General features: G+C 37.6%; 1 protein-coding gene across 9 annotated transcripts in view; it reads left to right on the top strand.

Moving 5' to 3' along the window:
• GRAMD1C (GRAM domain containing 1C) overlaps nt 1-23,085 on the top strand; it is a 145,468-nt gene that overhangs the window by 96,928 nt on the left and 25,455 nt on the right. For all 9 annotated transcript variants that reach the window (XR_013158527.1, XM_077118337.1, XM_077118333.1 and 6 more), the window contains 2 exons: nt 10,484-10,621; nt 14,562-14,680. Coding sequence is in view for 8 of the 9 variants with exons in the window: in XM_077118337.1 (XP_076974452.1) it covers nt 10,484-10,621; nt 14,562-14,680 (257 nt within the window). In the remaining variant the exon portion in view is untranslated. The remainder of the gene's footprint in view (nt 1-10,483; nt 10,622-14,561; nt 14,681-23,085) is intronic.

Raw genomic sequence — 23,085 nt, 5'->3', positions numbered from 1 at the left:
AAGGAAGCTGACCAACTTAGGGTATGACACACCTGAGCTGTGTCACGTTGACAGAAGTTAAATTTAGTTTGGCATAGCTGCTGTTAAACTTTGGATGACAGCGTTCCCTAAACAAAGTGACACATATGTCAAGAATGGAAGCTAGTCTGAAGCCAAGGATTAGGCTAGGGGAGAGGAACATAAGAATTGCAAAATTGGAATCCATTATCTACAGCTGATGGAGCAAGATGAATTAGAGGCAAAGCTAAGAAAAGAGAGATAGGAATCAGAATATCAGAGGATACTTATTAATTTTAAAAAGTAAGGACAAATAGACCTCTAGGGAAAGCCACAAAAAAAGTCAAGAAATCAGCTAAGGATGTAAGGGTAGCAGCCCGAGACTGCACTGGGTAACTAGAGACAGTTACCTGATTTGGATTTTTGAGGAACACTTTCAAATTGAATTTGGTGTTTCAGGTGTAAGAAATTCTTTCAGGGCAGGCCACGGTGTCTCAGCAGGCAGAGTTCTCACCTGCCATGGTGGAGACCCGGGTTCGATTTCTGGTGCCTACCCATGCAAAAAAACAAATGGAATTCTTTAAGTCTGAGTCAAGATGACAGCAGGTCACCTGTTTTTAGAAATGGAAGATATAGCATGTGTCCTTAGTCAGTGTTCTAGTTTGCTAACTGCTGGAATGCAATATACCAGAAACGGAATGGTTTTTAAAAGGAGAAATTTAATGAATTGCTAGTTTACAGTTCTAAGGCCGAGAAAATGTCCCAATTAAAACAAGTCTATAGAAATGTCCAATCTAAGGCATCCATCCAGGGAAAGAGACTTTGGTTCAGGAAGGCCGATGAAGTTCAGGGTTTCTCTCTCAAGTGAAAAGGCACATGGCGAACACAGTGAGGGCTTCTCTCTCAGCTGGAAGGGCACATGGCGAACACGGCGTCATCTGCTAGCTTTCTCTCCTGGCTTCCGGTTTCATGAAGCTCCCTGGGAGGTGTTTTCCTTCTTCATCCCCAAGGGTCGCTGGCTGGTGGACTCTCTGCTTCATGGTGCTGCAGCATTCTCTGCTCTCTCTGAATCTCTCATTCTCCAAAATGTTTCCTCTTTTATAGGACTCCAGAAACTTATCAAGACCCACCCAAATAGGTAGAGACATGTCATCACTTAATCCAATTTAACAATCCCTCTTGATTAAATCACATCTCCAAGGAGATGATCTGATTATAGTTTCAAACATACAGTATTGAACAGGGATTATTCTGCCTTTATGAAATGGGATTTAGATTAAAACATGGCCTTTCTAGGGGACATACATCCATCCAAACCAGCATGCTTAGTTAAACTCCAAATAACTGCTTTTCTTGCATACTTACCTGGTGCATTTTTCACACCCTCTCAGAAAACTGCCAGTATGTGGTTTCAGTTTCATTCATGTTAATATACTTCGCTGATATTTATCTGTCTTACTTTTCCCACCATTTCTACTGGCCACTTTCACACTGATCTTTGAAGTAGTGTCCCTTAATTATAGGAAATAGTAACCAACTGCTGAGCTGGACTGTTTGTTTTCCCATTTAAAGTACTACCTCCTAGCTTAAGATGTTACAGCAATGCTATTGATTCTTTTATTTGGATAAGAAGCTTTAATGTACCATGAATTTTGTAAATGAATAATCCCAAGTGGAAATAGCTTATTTCATACTTGAATGAAATTAACATTCAAAAGATGTTATTGCTAATTTCTGGTTGGGATATTCCAAATTCTATAATTATGAGTCATAATTCAAAATATCTAATAAGTTCAGATAAAATATGAAAATATTGTAGTGAAAATCTATATGATGTATAATTTTTTTCCTTCTTAAATTTTATGAACAAGGAGCTTACTGTTAAAAATTATAGTTCCTAATGCTCCTTGGAGAAAAGGCTGATTCTAAGGTTGGAGCTGTGAGGAGGGAAGAATACAGGATGAGCCTAGAGCATCTTATAGTGCCAGAAAGTAGGGAAGTACTTTAAAAAAAAATGGAGGCATGCCAAAAGAACACGGAAGCAGCATAGGAACTCAGATAATTTGAGCTACAAAATCAATAATGATAGTATTGGATCATAGCCTCAAGAGTAAAATAATTATCTATAAGTCAATACTGCAATAAATAAATAAATAAATAATTTAATAAACACATAATTGAGGGATAAAGCACAAATATTCCCTACAGAATTCAAAATAGTATATGTAGATAATCCCTCTTCCAGGAGATGGAGCTTAATTTTTCTCCCCTTGAGTATGGGCTGAATTTAGTGACTGATTTCCAAAGAATAGAGTACAGAAAGGGGAAAATAGTAACTTTATAGTGAAGAAACTTGGCAGGCACCACCTTAACCAAGTGATTAATTATGTCTTCAGTCTAATCATAGGAAAATATTGGATAAACCTAAGTTGAGGGACATTCTAAAAATATCTGACCTATACCCTTTAAAGCTGTCAAGGACATAAAAAACAAAGAAAGATTGAAAAACTTATAGATTGAAAGAAACTAAGCACTCCTGACTATGAAATACAATGTAGTATTTTGGATTGGATTCTGGTATAGAAGAAAGACATTGCAGGAAAAATATACTAAATAAAAGTCTTAAGTTGATTGTAAAATTATTCCAAAATAAAAGCAAAATGTGGTTCCAAATTCAAAGTCCTTTAGATAAAAATAGATCTTTAATATTTTTAACATGTTTAACATTTAACATGTTTAATTCATTCAAAAATATTTAACACTTATGGATTGCATTGGTGTTTAAAACCAGTGAGGCCCCTATTCACATGGGAAAATAGTGCAGGAGAGAGACAATATAAACCATTAAGCTAATAGAAATATAAGTACAATTTGGGATAGGTTCCTGAAGGAAATGAACAGTATCAATAAAATCACTAACAGTTGCTTATGTTCTTTGTGATTATTTGAATTAGTTTTACAATGAGCATGTATTATTTCTACATCAGAAAAACCCATTTCCCAAACATAGTAGGGAAATTACCTTACAAAACCTTAACACATTGCCTAGCTTCAGTGATTGATTTCTACACCAAAGGAGACATTAGTTGACATTACAGTGAATAGTTTTTGCCTTTATTTAATAATATTGTTGCAGGGAGAAGGTAGTTCCATGTCTTCCTGATATCCCTAAGTTCTATGTATCTGTAGCAAAATAGACATAAATCATTTAATGAGGAGAGATAGAGATGATAGGGGGTGAATCTAGAATTAGAGGAATTTTTCTGATTCTTAGACCAGCGCCCTTTTACTTTACCAGATTGCTTCCTTTGGATTAATATTGACAGATGCTACAGGAGGCTTCCCGGTCTGGCGGCTAGTCTCGGATCAGAGAGCTCCCCAAGCCGCGGCGGCTGGGGGCCGGTGCCCCTCCCCCACAGGTGGCTTCCCGGTCTGGCAGCGAATCTCGGATCAGCGAGCTCCCCAAGCCGCGGCGGCCAGCAACTGGTGCCCCTCCCCCACAGGCGGCTTCCCAATCCGGCGGTGAATCTTGGATCAGCGAGCTCCCCAAGCCGCGGCGGCTGGCGGCTAGTGCCCCACCCCCACAGGCGGCTTCCCGGTCTTGCGGCGAATCTCGGATCAGCGAGCTCCCCAAGCCGCGGCGGCCGGTGGCCGGTGCCCCTCCCCCACAGGCAGCTGCCTGGAGGGAGAGGAGGGAGTCTCCGACAGTGGCAGGGACTGGGTCCAACCAAACACCAATAGTGGCATTAATAAAGAAGCCACTACATCTTTTGCTGGTGGGACCCACAGACAGACAAGCGCCACATACTGAGCAGGATAAAAAAACAGAGCCCAGAGACTTCACAGGAAAGCCTTTCAAACTGCTGGGTCTCACACTCAGGGAAATCTGATTAAATGTCCAGATGCCAGCAAAAAATAACAAATCACACCAGGAAAATTGAAGATATGGCCCAGTCAAAGGAACAAACCAATAGCTCAAATGAGATTCAGGAGCTGAGACAACTAATTCTGAATATACGAACAGAAATGGAAAACCTCTTCAAAAACCAAATCAATAAATTGAGGGAGGACATGAAGAAGGCAAGGGATGAACAAAAAGAAGAAATGGAAAGTCTGAAAAAACAAATCACAGAACTTATGGGAATGAAGGATACAGTAGAAGAGATGAAAAAAACAATGGAAACCTACAATGGTAGATTTCAAGAGACAGAGGTTAGAATTAGTGAACTGGAATCCAAAAAGAAACAGAAACTATAGGGAAAAGAATGGAAAAATTTGAGCAGGGGCTCAGGGAATTGAATGATAATATGAAGCGCACAAATATACTGGTTGTGGGTGTCCCAGAAGGAGAAGAGAAGGGAAAAGGAGGAGAAAAACTAATGGAAGAAATTATCACTGAAAATTTCCCAACTCTTATGAAAGACCTAAAATTACAGATCCAAGAAGTGCAGCACACCCCAAAGAGAATAGATCCAAATAGGCGTTCTCCAAGACACTTACTAGTTAGAATGTCAGAGGTCAAAGAGAAAGAGAGGATCTTGAAAGCAGCAAGAGAAAAACAATCCATCACATACAAGGGAAACCCAATAAGACTATGTGTAGATTTCTCAGCAGAAACCATGGAGGCAAGAAGACAGTGGGATGATATATTTAAATTACTAAAAGAGAAAAATTGCCAACCAAGACTTCTATATCCAGCAAAATTGTCCTTCAAAAATGAGGGAGAAATTAAATAATTTTCAGACAAAAAGTCACTGAGAGAATTTGTGACCAAGAGACCAGCTCTGCAAGAAATACTAAAGGGAGCACTAGAGTCAGATACGAAAAGACAGAAGAGAGAGGTATGGAGAAGAGTGTAGAAAGAAGGAAAATCATATATGATATATATAATACAAAAGGCAAAATGGTAGAGGAAAGTATTACCCAAACAGTAATAACTCTAAATGTTAATGGACTGAATTCCCCAATCAAAAGACATAGACTGGCAGAATGGATTAAAAAACAGGATCCTTCTATATGCTGTCTACAGGAAACACATTTTAGACCCAAAGATAAACATAGGTTGAAAGTGAAAGGTTGGGAAAAGATATTTCATGCAAATAACAACCAGAATAGAGCAGAAGTAGCTATGCTAATATCCAACAAATTAGACTTCAAATGTAAGACAGTTAAAAGAGACAAAGAAGGATACTATCTACTAATAAAAGGAACAATTAAACAAGAAGACGTAACAATCATAAATATTTACGCACCGAATCAGAATGCCCCAAAATACGTGAGGCATACACTGCAAATACTGAAAAGGGAAATAGACACATCTACCATAATAGTTGGAGACTTCAATTCGCCACTCCCATCAGTGGACAGAACATCTAGACAGAGGATCAATAAAGAAATAGAGAATGTGAATATTACAATAAATGAGCTAGACATAACAGACATTTATAGGACATTACACCCCACAAAAGCAGGATACACCTTTTTCTCAAGTGCTCATGGATCATTCTCAAAGATAGACCATATGCTGGGTCACAAAGCAAATCTCAACAAATGTAAAAAGATTGAAATCATACACAACACTTTCTCAGATCATAAAGGAATGAAGTTGGAAATCAATAATAGGCAGAGTGCCAGAAAACTCACAAATACGTGGAGGCTCAACAACACACTCTTAAACAACGAGTGGGTCAAGGAAGAAATTACAAGAGAAATCAGTAAATATCTCGAGGCGAATGAAAATGAAAACACAACATATCAAAACCTATGGGACGCAGCAAAGGCAGTGCTAAGAGGGAAATTTATTGCTCTAAATGCCTATATCAGAAAAGAAGAAAGGGCAAAAATTCGGGAATTAACTGTCCACTTGGAAGATCTGGAGAAAGAGCAGCAAACTAACCCCAAAGCAAGCAAAAGGAAATAAATAACAAAGATTAGAGCAGAAATAAATGAAATTGAGAACATGAAAACAATAGAGAAAATCAATAAGACCATGAGTTGGTTCTATGAGAAAATCAACAAGATTGATGGACCCTTAGCAAGATTGACAAAAAGAAGAAGAGAGAGGATGCAAATAAATAAGATCAGAAATGGAAGAGGAGACATAACTACTGACCTCACAGAAATAAAGGAAGTAATAACAGGATACTATGAACAACTTTATGCTAATAAATACAACAATGTAGATGAAATGGACAACTTCCTAGAAAGGCATGAACAACCAACTTTGACTCAAGAAGAAATAGATGATCTCAACAAACCAATCACAAGTAAAGTAATTGAATCAGTCATTCAAAAGCTTCCCAAAAAGAAAAATCCAGGACCAGACAGCTTCACATGTGAATTCTACCAAACATTCCAAAAAGAATTAGTACCAACCCTGCTCAAACTCTTCAGAAAAATTGAAGTGGAGGGAAAGCTACCTAATTCATTCTATGAAGCCAACATCACCCTCATACCAAAACCAGGCAAAGATATTACAAAAATAGAAAACTACAGACCACTCTGTAATGAATATAGATGCAAAAATCCTCAACAAAATTCTAGCAAATCGAATCCAGCAACACATTAAAAGAATTATACATGATGACCAAGTAGGATTCATCCCAGGTATGCAAGGATGGTTCAACATAAGAAAATCAATTAATGTAATACACCATATCAACAAATCAAAGCAGAAAAATCACATGATCATCTCGATTGATGCAGAGAAGGCATTTGACAAGATTCAACATCCTTTCCTGTTGAAAACACTTCAAAAGATAGGAATACAAGGGAACTTCCTTAAAATGATAGAGGGAATATATGAAAAACCCACAGCTAATATCATCCTCAATGAGGAAAAATTGAAAACTTTCCCCCTAAGATCAGGAACAAGACAAGAATGTTCATTATCACCACTGTTATTCAAATCGTGTTGGAGGTTCTAGCTAGAGCAATTAGACAAGAAAAAAAAAATACAAGGCATCAATATTGGAAAGGAAGAAGTAAAACTATCACTGTTTGCAGATGATATGATACTATACGTTGAAAACCCTGAAAAATCCACAGCAAAACTACTAGAGCTAATAAATGAGTACAGCAAAGTAGCAGGTTACAAGATCAACATTCAAAAATTGGTAGTGTTTCTATACACTAGCAATGAACAAGCTGAGGGGGAAATCAAGAAATGAATTCCATTTACAATTGCAACTAAAAGAATAAAATACTTAGGAATAGTTTAACTAAAGAGACAAAAGACCTATACAAAGAAAACTACAAAAAAACTGTTAAAAGAAATCACAGAAGACCTAAATAGATGGAAGGGCATACCGTGTTCATGGATTGGAAGACTAAATATAGTTAAGATGTCAATCCTACCTAAATTGATTTACGATTCAACGCAATACCAATCAAAATCCCAACAACTTATTTTTCAGAAACAGAAAAACCAATAAGCAAATTTATCTGGAAGGGCAGGGTGCCCCGAATTGCTAAAAGTATCTTGAGGAAAAAAAACGAAGCTGGAGGTCTCATGCTGCCTGACTTTAAGGCATATTATGAAGTCACAGTGGTCAAAACAGCATGGTACTGGCATAAAAATAGATATATCGACCAATGGAATCGAATAGAGTGCTCAGATATAGACCCTCTCATCTATGGACATTTGATCTTTGATAAGGCAGTCAAGCCAACTCACCTGGGACAGAACAGTCTCTTCAGTAAATGGTGCCTAGAGAACTGGATATCCATATGCAAAAGAATGAAAGAGGACCCGTATCTCACACCCTATACAAAAGTTAACTCAAAATGGATCAAAGATCTAAACATTAGGTCTAAGACCATAAAACAGTTAGAGAAAAATGTAGGGAGATATCTTATGAATCTTACAATTGGAGGTGGTTTTATGGACCTTAAACCTAAAGCAAGAGCACTGAAGAAAGAAAGAAATAAATGGGAACTCCTCAAAATTGAACACTTTTGTGCATCAAAGAACTTCATCAAGAAAGTAGAAAGACAGCCTACACAATGGGAGACAATATTTGGAAATGACATATCAGATAAAGGTCTAGTATCCAGAATCTATAAAGAGATTGTTCAACTCAACAACAAAAAGACAGCCAATCCAATTACAAAATGGGAAAAAGACTTGAACAGACACCTATCAAAAGAGGAAATACAAATGGCCAAAAAGCACATGAAGAGATGCTCAATGTCCCTGGCCATTAGAGAAATGCAAATCAAAACCACAATGAGATATCATCTCACACCCACCAGAATGGCCATTATCAACAAAACAGAAAATGACAAGTGCTGGAGAGGATGCGGAGAAAGAGGCACACTTATCCACTGTTGGTGGGAATGTCAAATGGTGCAACCACTGTGGAAGGCAGTTTGGCGGTTCCTCAAAAAGCTGAATATAGAATTGCCATACGCCCCAGCAATACGATTGCTAGGTATCTACTCAGAGGACTTAAGGGCAAAGACACAAACGGACATTTGCACACCAGTGTTTATAGCAGCATTATTTACAATTGCAAAGAGATGGAAACAGCCAAAATGTCCATCAACAGACGAGTGGCTAAACAAGCTGTGGTATATACATACGATGGAATATTATGCAGCTTTAAGACAGGATAAACTTATGAAGCATGTAATAACATGGATGGACCTAGAGAACATTATGCTGAGTGAGACTAGCCAAAAACTAAAGGACAAATACTGTATGGTCCCGCTGATGTGAACCGACATTAGAGAATAAAATTGGAATATGTCATTGGTAACAGAGACCATCAGGAGATAGAAATAGGGCAAGATAATGGATAATTGGAGCTGAAGGGATACAGACTGTGCAACAAGACTGGATACAAAAACTCAGAAATGGACAGCACTATACTACCTAATTGTAATGTAATTATGTTAAAACACTGAATGAAGCTGCATCTGAGGTATAGTTTTTATTTTTTATTTTTAATTTTTTTCTCTCTATTATCGTTTTATTTATTTTTCTGCTTTCTATTTCTTTTTCTAAATCGATGCAAATGTACTAAGAAATGATGAATATGCATCTATGTGATGATATTAAGAATTACTGATTGTATACGTAGAATGGAATGATTTCTAAATGTTGTGTTAGTTAATTTTTTTAATTAATAAAAAAAAATAACTTTTATAGAGTCTTAGATAGAGCCCAAGGTTTTCTTTAGGGTTTTTAGGAATTGTTGGCTGGGGCTTGGCACTCTATGGCAATTTGTAATATCTGGCTGAAGCTTGCAAAAGAGTAAACTCAGAATGACCTGTCAACTCTACTTATAATCTCTTAGCCTAGAATATGTAATTTTAACTTTTTTGCCTAGTGCCTTTTCTACTGCTTTAGTCATTGCACTTCACAGTCGTTCTGTACACATTTGCCAAATAGTCTTTTCTGTTAAAAAAAAAAAGTTGACAGATTCTTTACATGGCTAATTCTTAGAAATATGGGTAACTATTGTCACAGTTTTCATTTAGTAATACTGGGGCATAGTCCTTGAAATGATAATATATAATACTGGCCCCGAAATCATTACAATTTCAGATTGGGTTGTTTTTTAAAGCTATTTCCTTTACTTTCCCAGGCTTCTATTCCTAGCTGTCTTTTCTGTTCTTTTTGATTCTTCTAAGTTAAACTCCTTCTGGCAGTATAAAATAGATAGGATATTTATGTGCTATGGACCTGGAGTGGATTCAGATTTCAGATCAGTCACTTACTAGTCATAATGGCAATTTTCTTGTCTTTTTTCCTCATTTATAAATAGAAATAATAATGATAATGTATCTCGTAGGATTGCTGTGAGGGTAAGTTGCATGAATAGTTGTTAAGTGCTTAGCATAGTACCTGACAGGTAGTAAGCACCATGTAAGTATGAGCTTATTTTATATAATGTTTCCAGGGAATGTGAGAAGAGGTGAGCAGATATTTCTTCTTTTGTTACTTGATAGCATCATCTAGTTCCCATAAGAAGATAATATTCCATTAGGCATTATTTAGCTTTGAAGAATATTTTTCAGAAGAATTTCTTAGTTCTTTTAATATCTGGTATTGAGGCTAGGTTGTGAATACAGTGATCATTGTCTTGGGGGCGTCAGCAGGAAGTCAATTTGAAATGTTATTCAGGCTAGCAAGCTAGTGGGTGCAGCAGACATTATAGCCATTGATAACTTGAATGGATAAGCATTCAGAAATAGGACCTGCTAATTCCTGTGGTTAATCTGTAGACCACTATGTGTGCATTTGAAATATTCTTTTGAGTGATATATTATTATGGGTGTTAGATAATATTCAAGCTAAATATTCCCATATGTTTTGGGTTTTGGCTATATAAATATTGGCCATGTGTAGTTTAATTAACTCTGTATGGCTTTATATAGTTATATGGTACATATGTATATATATTCCCAATTTGGAGTTTTAATAGTATGTTGTAATGAAAAAAAAATGATTTTTCCTTGGTTTCTTCCATTTGTTTCCCAGAAAATATACCTGAGAAAGATCTTCATGGACGACTTTTTATCAACCGTGTTTTCCATATCAGTCCTGAGAGAATGTTTGAATTGCTCTTCACCAGTTCACGTTTTATGAAGAGATTTACTAATTCTAGAAATATAATAGGTTAGTTCTTTTGTTCTTACCTAATGAAAAATTTGGGTGAATTTTATGATTCTTAGAGGGTTGAATATAAATAAACTGATTTATGTTATTAGGGGGAAAAAAAACAAAAAAGTTAGATATGCTTTGACTTTGTTTTGGTGATATCTAAACTTGTATTTAAATGTTTTTGTTAAATTTACATGTAAACAGTATAATTACTTCATTAGATCCTGCCTGCATAATTAAAGTACAGACCCGTTGAAAACTACATTTATTTGTTAATGACCATTCAGTAAGGTTGAGCCCAATTCAGAAGGGCTCTATCATGGAGCAGCTAGATACTGATGAATATAAACTGGTACAAGTACTTTGCAAAATAATTTGGCAGTACATACTAAAGATGAACACATGCGTTCTCTATGAATCAACAATTCTATCCCTAGTTTTATACATACGTATATATATATATATATATATATGAGAAATGTGTGCATGTGTACACTGAATGGCTTGTACTGAAGTGTTCATAGCAGCATTATTTATACTAACCCAAAACTCAAAATGGTCCAAGTGTCCATCCATAACAGAAAGGATTCAAAAGTTATATATATTCACACGAAAGAATACTACATAGCAATGAAAAAGAATAAACTACTGTGAATTAAAATGAACAAATCTCACAGACATCATGTTGAGCAAAAGAAGCCAAACATGAAAGAATACATCCTATATGATTCCTTTGTGTAATGTTCAAAAACAAGCAAAAATAAAGTAAGCATTGTGGTTGCCATAGTGCAGAGTGGGATTTGAAAAGATCGAGAGTGAGCTTCTGGCAGGCTGGTAAAGTTCTATAACTTAACTGAGGAGTGTCATACAAGTGTGCTTATTTTATGAAAATACGTGGAACTGCACACTTGAGATTACATTGTCTAAAGTATACCTCAATGAAAAATACCAAAACAAAGTTCCATTTAGGAAATTAAGTATACTCATAAGAAAGGTTTCATTGATTATATGTTAAAAGTTTCTGTTTTTTATAAATGTCTCAAATAAGCTTAAGTTAGTCTGAAACTGAATTTATCTTAAATATTTTGAGAGAGTTTATAAAGCTTGGAGCACGTGGTTTAGCTTACTATGTAAAATTAGAGAAAAAAACAGCATCAACAGACAATCATATAAGGTGTGTTATTTGACATGTCAATATAGTTCATTATAAAGCCATTTTATTAACCACTAGATGTTACTCCTTTATAACAATAAAGGACATTTGGACCATTTTGAGTTTTTGGTTAGTATAAATATTTACAAATATATAATTATATTTTTGTAATTATATATAATTATATATTTGTATATGGTATCAATGATAAGGATTCTAGGTACAAAAAACAATTGTTTCTTGTGTGTGGTAGAGTAGCAAAGAGATTTCTAATTAATAGCTATTAATTGAATCTTTGGCCATATTAAGAATTTCATAGTTTTAAAAAGCCATTATCTTTTTCTGTCCTTTCAGTTTTATAGATGTGGAAGATCTGAGAGATATAATTTTCCTTTTCACGAAATAGCTCGTATTTAACTTTATATATCTGTTCTGAATATATTTTGTATTTTCTCAATATTCATTTCTACTTGGAGAACTTGATGTATCAAGAGGGGTGGATACATAATTTTCCTTAATTTCCCAAGATGTTGGTCCTTGACATCTCACTGCCACATCTCTATAGCTGAAAGGCCCATAAGGAACTGCCATTTTATTCCATGCTGGTACTAAATAAAGTTGTTGTTTTTTTTTTTTTTTTTAATTCACAATTGCATTTACTGTCTGATATATCTGGCTGAAATATGGATGACTATATCTGCTTTCTAAGGTTACAAATGACTTTGGCTTCTGGCTAATTCCAAATCCATATAGTTTTAGGCATGTTGCTGTTTAGACCTAGAATTAGTCAGAAACTTTACCCAGAGTTTCTGCTTGTGACTGCATACCCTACGGGTATCCTCTAAACTTGTTACCAGGTAATCAAAGTTGTATTTCTTTTTTTTGGTTTTTTTTTTTCATTTTTGTTTTTTACTTGTATTTCTTGAGAATAAGTTTCAGAGCCTTCTTTAAAAAAATATTTTAAGGAATTTAATAAAAATTTTTATGTATAATCATTTGATTATTTATGGATTTAATCAAATTCAGCATTAAAATGGCTATTACTAGAGCTAATTGTTTTAATTAGGAATTTTTAATTAGCAATTTAAAAGTTAGGTATTCTTTTAAATCTTTATTTACAGTGATATGGCAAAAGTTTTATAGTAAAAACTCAGTTTTAAGTCTTTTTACCCAACTTTCTAATTTTGAAAAAATATAAAACCTTCAGAAAAGTTGAGTGAAAAATATAATGAAAACCATGTATGCTTTCCTAGATTCAAAAATGTAAAAACTTTGCTAATCGGGGGATCCTTAAAGTATTTGTTCTGCAATTCGTGCTTTTTATAATTTCAGATCAATATATTAAAAATAGCTCATATGTCCTTTGTATAGTATTGCCATTTTTCTCCTGATTTCATTGTAGGTTTTTACATACTATAAGGACCTTTACTTCAATATTGGAGGATTGACTATTCCAAGATACTAGCTTAGTTAATGTTCCATATGATATTCAGTAGGCATTGTTAACACCAGTAAAACTATAGGCAGAATATACTTGGGAAGACAGAAATTTTTCTTTTTACTTTGTTGATAATTGTTTTGTTGAATAGTGTTCAATTTTAGCAATAGAATTTAAATTATCTTTAAATTGTTTCTGATTAACAGTGGGTTATTTGTATAATTTTCATAATACAGCCTGATATATGACCAAAGTGCTCTTCTGAAAAGTATTTTAGAATTAATTATATATCTTCTTTCATTTACACCTAAATAAATCATTTAAACTGTAAATCTTGGGTGACAGAGTCCATGGTTTCTGATGCTGCCTTTTTAATGTAGCTGTAAGATTTTGCCAGATATTCACAAGGCAGCTTCAGCATTTCTCATTAAATCCCTAGGCCTCACTGTATGTAATAATTTGAGTAAAATTGACTGTATCGTAAGCATTACTTCATTCCTATGATTATGGGTAATGGATTAAAGGCCCTCTTAGGATGTTGATCAATAGCAGCCAGACATACTGAGCAATTGCCTAAGTCCGTTTGTGCTCACAACATTAGGTGATTTATTCAGGTCTTTGTATAGACTTAAGTATGCTCTTACCTATCCTTTGCTATAAATGGCTTATATAAAAATCTCCACTGTGTTGAACAGTATTCTAAAGCTTTATTTCTGTTCAAAGTGTGTTTTTACTCACTGTGTTGTTCCTTGGCAAATAAAATAATTTTGACCAGGATCTTGCCATAAATATAAAGCCGAAAAATGACCCTTCTTAATAAAAAAAATGATTATATAGGCATTTATTTTCCATCTATCCACCTGATTAAAGATTTTGGCAGACAAGCCATTAGCAGTGCGTTGTGAATATCGCATATAATTTTTCCACAAGTTGGAATCAAGGTCATAGTGTTCCATAATAGCATATAAGCCATCTTTAAGGTTTGTCTTCAATGATGAAATGTTGAAGTGTTTTTCTCTGCTTGATAAGGCAGGTGCTTAACTTCTCTTCATAGTTAACAGGGACTACAAAAATAAGCCTCCAGATGAACCAATTTTTAATTTTGTCTTTTTAAGAAAAGTAAGGGTGTATTAATAGAAAACAATTTAGAAGTAAGTAGATCAGGGATGGGAAATATGTCAAATAAGAAGGGTGCCTCACATTTCATCTCTGACTTTTCTTTAATGTTAAACTTATGACATTTGGTTAGCACTAGCCCAAAATTTAAATTTGAATAATTCTAAAACTACCTCCTTGATTTCAGTTTAAAGTCATAGCTTTCAAATTTCTAGAACTGACTTGCTTTATATGTTTAATATAATTAGATGTAGTATCTACTCCCTGGAATGTAGAAGCTGGAGGTGATCAGCTGAGAACCATGACTTACACTATTGTCCTTAATAATCCGCTTACTGGAAAATGCACTGCCGCCACAGAAAAACAGGTATGTCTACTGTCACTATTCCAAAAGAATCATGTTTATAAGAGGAGAGAAGAAATGACCTGTTATAATCACAAACATAGCTACTGAACAGTTTGTGGAACAGTTTAACTCTATAAATTGTAAACTATCTGGAACCTGTTTTAGTTTTTATTTTTATTGCACAGTTATTGCCAATTTAAGATAAAATCACCTGAGCTCAGAGGCACACTAAACAGAGCACATTAAAGAACTCCAGGCTGTAATACTTGACATCATTCTTTGTAAGAGAATAAGAAAGAAAAAAAGATAAAGAGGAAAGGTGGGGAAAAGAAAGGAGAAGGAAAGTAAGGAAAGATGGATGGACGGACAGACGGAAGGAAGGAAGGAAGGGAAGGAGGGAGGGAGGAAGAAAGAATGAAAAAAGAGAAAAGAAAAAACACAGACAGGAAGAAGGAAAAAAAGCAGAAGAAAATAGAGAAAACACATTCTGATGGCTTTTCTCACCAGCAGATTGGCAAAAATCCAAGTGTTTGACAACCTTTTCTGTGGGGTAATAGGCACTGTCATCCAATGCTGGTCCAGAATGCAAAAACTATAAACTGTATGGAGAAGAATTTAACAGTATCTAGCAAATTTACATATGAATTTTCCCTTTGGCCTAACAAAACTGCTTCTAGGAATCTAGATCAAAGATGTGCTGGTTAGACCTAGGGGGGTGTGATGGTTAGGCTACATTGACAACTTGGCCAGGTGATGATGCCCGGATGTCTGGTCAGGTAAGCACTGGCCTAACCATTGCTGCAAGGATATTTCCTGGCTGGGTGATAAGCCAGAAGGCTGGTTTATTAAATCATCAGTTCGTTGATTGCAGCTATGGCCGATTACATCTATAATCAGCTAAGGGTATCTCCAGCAAATGAGATAATCTATTTAGTTGGATTTGATCCATGCAATTGAAGACTTCTAAGGAAAAAGAGAGAATTTTCACTGCTTCTTCAGCCAGCAAGCCTCTCCTGTGGAGTTTGTCGAGATCCTTCGTCGGAGTTGCCAGCTTCACAGCCTGACTACAGATTTTGGATTCTTCCATTACCACGATTGCATGAGGAACCTTTATAAATCTCATTTATAGATACCTTCTGTTGGTTCTGTTTCTCTAGAGAACCCTGACTAATATATCTTGGTACCAGGAATGGTTCTTGAGAAACAGAATCTTAAAAATAGGTTTTCTACTCTGATTAGACTCAAAGGCACTAATGACTGTTTACAAGAATCCAGACAGCCCGTGGAATGAGTTGGCAATAGAGATACACAAAATATCACTATTTGATTCTGCGATGTTTATATGATGTTTTTGACACCTTAACATAATTTTATGTAATTAAGATGTATAATGATGGCTGGTTGTTGTTAGATACACTGGATGCTGTTATGAGGGAAAGGGATGAGCTGAAAGCTTCAAATTTACAGCTTAAGCATTGTATGAAAGATGTGATAGTTTCTATATGTGCCCTGAAAGAAACTCTTATTTCTTGTGATTGCAGACTTGAGATCTCTGAAAACCAGACACAGAGCTTCATTGTGCAAGTAGCAGATTTACAACCTAACTAAAATCTCAGCCTTGCAGGGTGTCTGCTGTTAAAGTAAGGACTTTGACTCAAATAGAATGGGCTCCTGAAACTTGGGAAAGGGACATATGGCTTGATAATGATGGCAATGGGGACATGGAAACCCTAAAATCTGCTGAGCCTTTGCTGTATAGACCTGTATTGGTCTGTCCTGAGCAAATAGCCACTCATTCTCCAGCCTGCCCTGAGAAAAGAGCTTCCCAACTTCCAGCTTGCCTTGAGGAAACATGTTTCTAGCCTAGAGGAGACTGCCATCCAACCTCCACCTAAAGAGGTTAACTCTCCAGTGCCCAGGTTAATTAACCACCTCCCCTAAAGGAACAGCTCTCACTCCTCTGTCTGGAGAGATTAATCCTAATTCACCAGATGAAACTGCAATGCAGTGCCCGAGGTAATTGGCTTAAGAGACACTTCTATTTCTTTTCATGACCATCCCCACTACACCTGTTTTCAAGGCCTATGACTAGACTAAAGTCCCAACTCGACTAAAGGTCCTAAAAGGTAAGGTACAAAGTGTGACCCATGAGGAGGTATGCCATACTCCAAAAGAACTCCATGAGTTTTCCAGTCTATATAAATAGAAATCAGGGGAGTATGTATGGGAATGGATATTAAGGATGTGGGATAATGATGGAAGGATTATAAAGTTGGATCATGCTGAATTTATTGATATGGGCCCATTAAGCAGAGATTCTGCATTCAATGTTGTAGCTTGAGGGATTAGAAAGGGCATTAATAGTTTGATTGGATGCTTGGATGAAATATGGATCAAAAAGTGGCCAACATTACCTGTGGTCAAATTGCCAGAACTGCGCTGGTATAATGTAGATGAAGGGGTCCAGAGGCTCAGAGAGATTGGTATATTAGAGTGGATTTATCATGGAAAACCTGCTCACATACCCCAGAAATGTCCACAGGACACATCTTTCACCAGAACTTTGAGAAATAGATTTGTGAGAGATTAGCTCCATCATCTCTGAAGAGTTCTGTAGTTGACCTTCTCTGTAGGTCAGATATTACTGTGGGAACTTCTGTCACTGAGCTGAAATCCTTAAACACAATGGGGATGATCAGATCCCAGGTTGGTAGAAGCCTTGTGGTGACAGTTAATCACCATAGGCAAGGTGGGTATGGCCGCCATAATAGGCAGCTGATTCAAAGCAGCAGTTAAAATAATCTGAGTCACAGAAACTTGTGGCTTTGGCTAGTAGATCATGGTGTACCTAAAAGTAAAATAGATGGGCAGTCTACTAAATTTTTGTATGAGTTGTATAAGCAGAAGAATTCTAAAGTGAACAGAAGTCTGACTTGAATTACAAAAACAGAGACACAGCCCCTTAATCAATCCCTAGACTTGAGACAGGTTATAGACCCGAAGTCCCTGGAATGAGGGGAGGGCCTAGTACCCTTGGGGAAAGACACTTTTACACTGCCCAGAATTTACACTGTAAACCTACCTCCCAGCCTTCCCCAAGGAGAACTATGGCCTTTACCAGGGTGACTGTGCACTGGGGAAAAGGAAATTATCAAATATTTTTTGGGATTACAAGTCACTGCCTGTTTTAGTTGGCTAGTTGCCAGAATGTGATATACCAGAAATGCAACGTTTTAAAGGGGGAATTTAATAAGTTGCAAATTTACAGTTCCAAGGCCGTGCAAGTTTATAAAAATGTCTAAATTAAGGCACTAGCATGAGGTTACCTTCAGTTAAGAAAGGCTGATGAGGCCCAGGGTTTCTTTCTCAACTGGAAAGCACACGATGAATATGGTGATGTCTGCTAGCTTTCTCTGCAGGCTTTTTTTTTTTTTTATGAAGCTCCCTCTGGGGTATTTTCCAGAGGACTCTGGCTGCATGGGCTCTCGTGGTTCTTGCTGTCTTGGATCTCAAACCTTTTCCAAAATGCCTCCTTTTTAAAAGGATTCCTTTAAAAAAAGTAATAAAAAAGTAAAGTCAGAGAGATCCACCTAGAATGGGTGGAGTCACATTTCCATCTAAGCATAAGTTAATGCCCACAGTTGGGTGTGTCACATCTCCATGGAGATAATCTAATCAAAAGATTCTAACCTATATTATTGAATAGGGAGTAAAAGAAACGGTTGCTCCCACATGATTGGATCAGTGTTAAAACATGGCTTTTCTAGGGTACATAAATCTTTTCAAACTGGCATACAAGCTCAGAAGTGACACTAATTCCAGGAGACCTAAAACATCACTCTGGTGAACCAATCAGATTAGGGATTTATGGAGGTCAGTTCTAGCTCAGGTGTGTTTGACTGTGTGTTCAGTGGGTCTGCAGAATGGTCTGTGGTTATTTCCCCAGTTCCAGAATGCATAATTGATATAGACATATCAGCAACTGGCGGAGTCCCCATATTGATTCTGTTATTTGTGGAGTGAGGGCTATTTTAGGAAAGGCCAACTAGAAGCCACTAGAACTGCCCCTACCTAGCAAAATAGTGAATCAAAATCAATACCAATTCCTGAAGGGATGCAGTGATTAGTGCCATGGTTAAGAACTTGAAGGATGCAGAGGTGGTGATTCCCACCACATCCCCATTCAACTCTATTTGACCTGTACAGAAAAAAGATGGGTCTTAGAGGATGACGGTGGATTATCATAAACTTAATCAGGTGATGACTCAAATTTCAGCTGCTGTTCCAGATGTGGTATCATTGCTTGAGCAAATCAGCATACCCCTGGTGCCTGGTATGCAGCTTTTGTTCTTTGAAATGCCTTTTTTTCTCAATATCTGTTAGTAAGGACCACCAGAAACAGTTTGTTAGTAAGACCAGCAATATACCTACACTGTCCTATATCCAGAGTAGACCAGCTCCTCAGCCCTATATCATAGTCTTGTCTACAGGGACCTTAATAGTTTCTCCCTCCCACAAGACATCACACTGGTCCATTATACTGATGATATCATGTTGATTGGACCTAGTGTGCAAGAAGTAGCAACTACTCTAGACTTATTGGTAAGGCGTTTGCATGTCAGGGCATGCTAGGAAAATCCAACAAAGATACTGGGGCGAGATCTCCCACCTTAATGAAATTTCTAGGTGTCCAGTGGTATGAGGCATGCCGAGATATTCCTTTGAAGGTGAAAGATAAGTGTTGCATCTGGCCCCTCTTACAATAAAAAAGAGGCACAACACCTAGTTGGCCTCTTTGAATTTTGGAAACAACATATTCCTCATTTAGGTGTGCTGCTCCAACCCATTTACCAAGTGACCAGAAAAGCTGCTAGTTTTGAGTGGGGACTGCAAAAAGAGGAAGCTGTGTGGCAGGTCAGGCTGCTGTGCAAACTGCTCTGCTACTTTGCCCATATGATCCAGCAGATCCGATGGTGTTGGAGGTGTCAGTGGCAAATAAAGATGCTGTCTGGAGCCTTTGGCAGACCCGTATATGAGAATCACAATGCAGACCTTTAGGATTTTAGAGTAAAGCCTTATCATCTGGTTGGAGATAACTAGTCTTTTTTTGAAAATAGCTTTTGGCCTGGTACTGGGCCTGAGTAGGGATTGAACACTTGACCATGGGCTACCAGGTTACCATGAGACTTTTGAGTTGCCTGTCATGAGCTGGGTGTTATCTGACCCACCAACCCATGAAGTTGGGCATGCATAGTAGCACTCTGTCATAAAATGGAAATGGTATAAAGGGCTTGAGCAGGTCCTGAAGGCACAAATAAATTATATGAGGAAGTGTCCCAAATGCCCATGGCCTCCATCCCTGCCATATTACCTTCTCTTCCCAGAACAGAGCTATGGCCTCTTGGGGTGTTCCTTACAATGAGTTAACTGAGGAAGAGAAAACTCAGACCTGGTTTACAGATGGTTCTGTATTATGTGCAGGGACCACCTGGAAGTAGATAGCTGCAGCACTGAAGCCCCTTTCTGGGGTGTCCCTAAAGAACGGTGGTGAGGGGAAATCCTCCCAGTGGGTCGAACTTTGAGCAGTGCACCTGGTTGTTCATTTTGCTTAAAAGGAGAACAGACCAATGGTGCATTTGTATGCTAACTCATGGGCTGTTGCTATTGGCTTGGCTGGATGGTCAGAGACTTGGAAAGAGCATGATTAGAAAATTGATGACAGGAGGTCTGGGAAAAAGGTATGTGGATAGACCTTTCTGAGTGGGCAAAAGACATGAAGATATTTGTGTCTCATGTGAATGTTCAACAGAGAGTGACTTTAGCAGAGGAAGGTTTTATTGATCGAGTGGATAAACTGATCTGTTCTGTGAATACAAGTCATCTTCTTTCCCCAGCCACTCCTGTCATTGCCCAATGGGCTTATGGATGAAGTGGGCATGGTGGTAGAGATGGAGGTTTTATATTGGCTTGTAATATGGACTGCCACCACCAAGAGTGACCTTTTTATGGCCACTACTGAGTGCCCGGTGTGACAGCATCAGGACCTACACTCAGTTCCTAATACAGCACCATTCCCCGAGGTGATCAGCCTGCTACCTGCTGGCGCATTGATTACATGGACCACTCCCATCATGGAAGGGGTAGTGATTTATTCCAATTGGAATAGACATGCTCCAAATATGGCTCTGCCTTCCCTGCACGCAGTGCTTCCACCAAAACTACTATCCATGGACTTATGGTATGCCTTATCTACTGTCATGATATTCCACACAGCATTGCCTCTGATCAGGGAATGCACTTCACAGCAAATGAAGTGCAGGAATGGATACATGCTCATAGAATTTTTGGTCTCACCATTTTTCCCATCATCCAGAGGCAGTAGGGCTGATAGAACAATAGAATGGCCTCTTCAAACTCAATTAAGACACCAGCTGGGTGGCAATACCTTGTGGGCTAAGGCAGTGTTCTCTAGTATGCTGTTTATTTTCTCAGTCAACATCCAATACATGGTGCTGGTTGTCCCATAGTCAGGATTAACAAGTCCAAAAATCAAGGAGTGGAAATGGGAGTGTCACCACCCACTATCATGTTAGTGATCCACTAGAAAAGTTTGCTTCCTGTCCTTGCAATCGTAACCTCTCCTGGTCTACAGGTCTTAGCTCCAAAAGGAGGAGTGTTCCTACAAGATGCAACAGTGATTCAATTGAACTGGAAGTTAAGACTGCCACCTGGCCACTTTTGGTTTCTCATGCCTCTGAATCAACAGGCAGGGAAGGGGATTACTGTAGTGTCTGGGGTGAATGATCCTGACTTTCAAGGGGAAATAGGACTGCACCTTTACAGTGGAGGTAAAGAAGTGTTTTCCTGGAATACAGGAGATCCCCTAGGCATCTCTTAGTACTAACATGCATATGATTAAAGTCAATGGAAAACTACAACAACCCAATCCAGGCAGCATTAACAATGGCCAAGATACTTCAGGAATGTAGGTTTAGGTAACCTCACTAGGCAAAGAACCATATCCAGCTGAAGTGTTTGTTGAGGGTAAAGGGAACATGAAGTGGGAAGTAGAAGAAGGTAGGGTAAATATGAACTATGGCTATATGACCAGTTACAGAAATGAGGAATGTGATGGTGAATATTTCCTTCCTGTTTTGTTATGAGTATGTCTGTATTTGTACATTAAGCAAATATCTTGTTTTTGTCTTATCATATGACATAAGTTGAGTATTGTTCATACCATAGTATTTAAGTTATAGGACATCAGATTTAAGAGTGAATGTTACCTAAGGACTTGCACCCTATTCTAGAGTTTTAGTGCATTTCCGGTTATATGCAGTACAGTTGAGTATTGTTAGGCTAAATATATGTCTGTTAATGGGTTCTATTTAGAAATTAAGCGTGTTTCAAGATGATGTGTATAGCTGCCAAGTTGACATGGATGGACTGTGATGGTTAGGTTCTGGTATCAACTTGACCAGGTAATGATGCCCAATTGTCTGGTCAAGCAAGCACTGGTCTAAGCATTGCTGCAAGTATATTTCATGGCTGGTTAATAAGCCAGAATGCTGGATTGTTAAATAATCAGTCAGTTAATTGCAGCTCTGGCTGATTACATCTACACTCTATGTGTGTGTCTCCCCCAACAAGATGATCGAATCAGCTGAATTTCATCTACTCAGTTTAAGACTTGTAAGGAAAAAGAGAGAATTTGCACTGCTTCTTTAGCTAGCAGGCCTTTTCTGTGGAGTTTGTTGAGACCCTTCATCAGAGTTGCCAGCTTCACTGCCTACACTATAGATTTTGGACTCTTCCATTAAAATGGTTGTGTGAGACACCTTTATAAATCTAATTTTTACAGATATCTCCTTTGGTTCAGTTTCTCTGGAGAACCCTAACTATATCAGTGGGGGCAAGAGGGTGGGATAGTGAAGTGTGGAATTTAGTTTGTCCTCCAGAGCAGCTAATAAATAGCCAGGAACTGAATGGACCAATTGTTCAGGTGACATTAGTGACCAGACACACATTGTACACCAGTCTGGAATGGATGGAACAGCTGAAATCCTACACAGAACTGTAAGTCTCCCGAGCTGCTTAGGCTGGTGACCCTCATCCATGGATATGGCAGGCTGGTTCCCAAAGGAAAAAGGAACAGACCCTACTAGGAACAAGGAAAGTATTTCAACCAAACTCTAATTGTGGACTTAATTAACAAGTTTGCATTGTTGAAAACAGGTTCTGAGAGCACAGATAAACCTGGGGTAAGCACTAAAGGGATTGGGAGTTTTTGCCCTCTCAGAGAGGGGGCAGGGCTGACAGAAAAAAACAAAACAAAACAGCAGAAGCTTTTTGAGTTGGGCAGCAAAAATAATGGAAAAGAGCTGGGCCCTAAGCAAAGGAGGCACATGGAGCCTAGGGACACATAC

The sequence above is a fragment of the Tamandua tetradactyla genome, chromosome 10, assembly GCF_023851605.1.
Source record: "Tamandua tetradactyla isolate mTamTet1 chromosome 10, mTamTet1.pri, whole genome shotgun sequence".
NCBI classification, from domain to species: domain Eukaryota; kingdom Metazoa; phylum Chordata; class Mammalia; order Pilosa; family Myrmecophagidae; genus Tamandua; species Tamandua tetradactyla.
The sequence above is the reverse complement of the archived record's forward strand: the minus strand, read 5'-3'. Positions and strand labels throughout refer to the sequence as shown.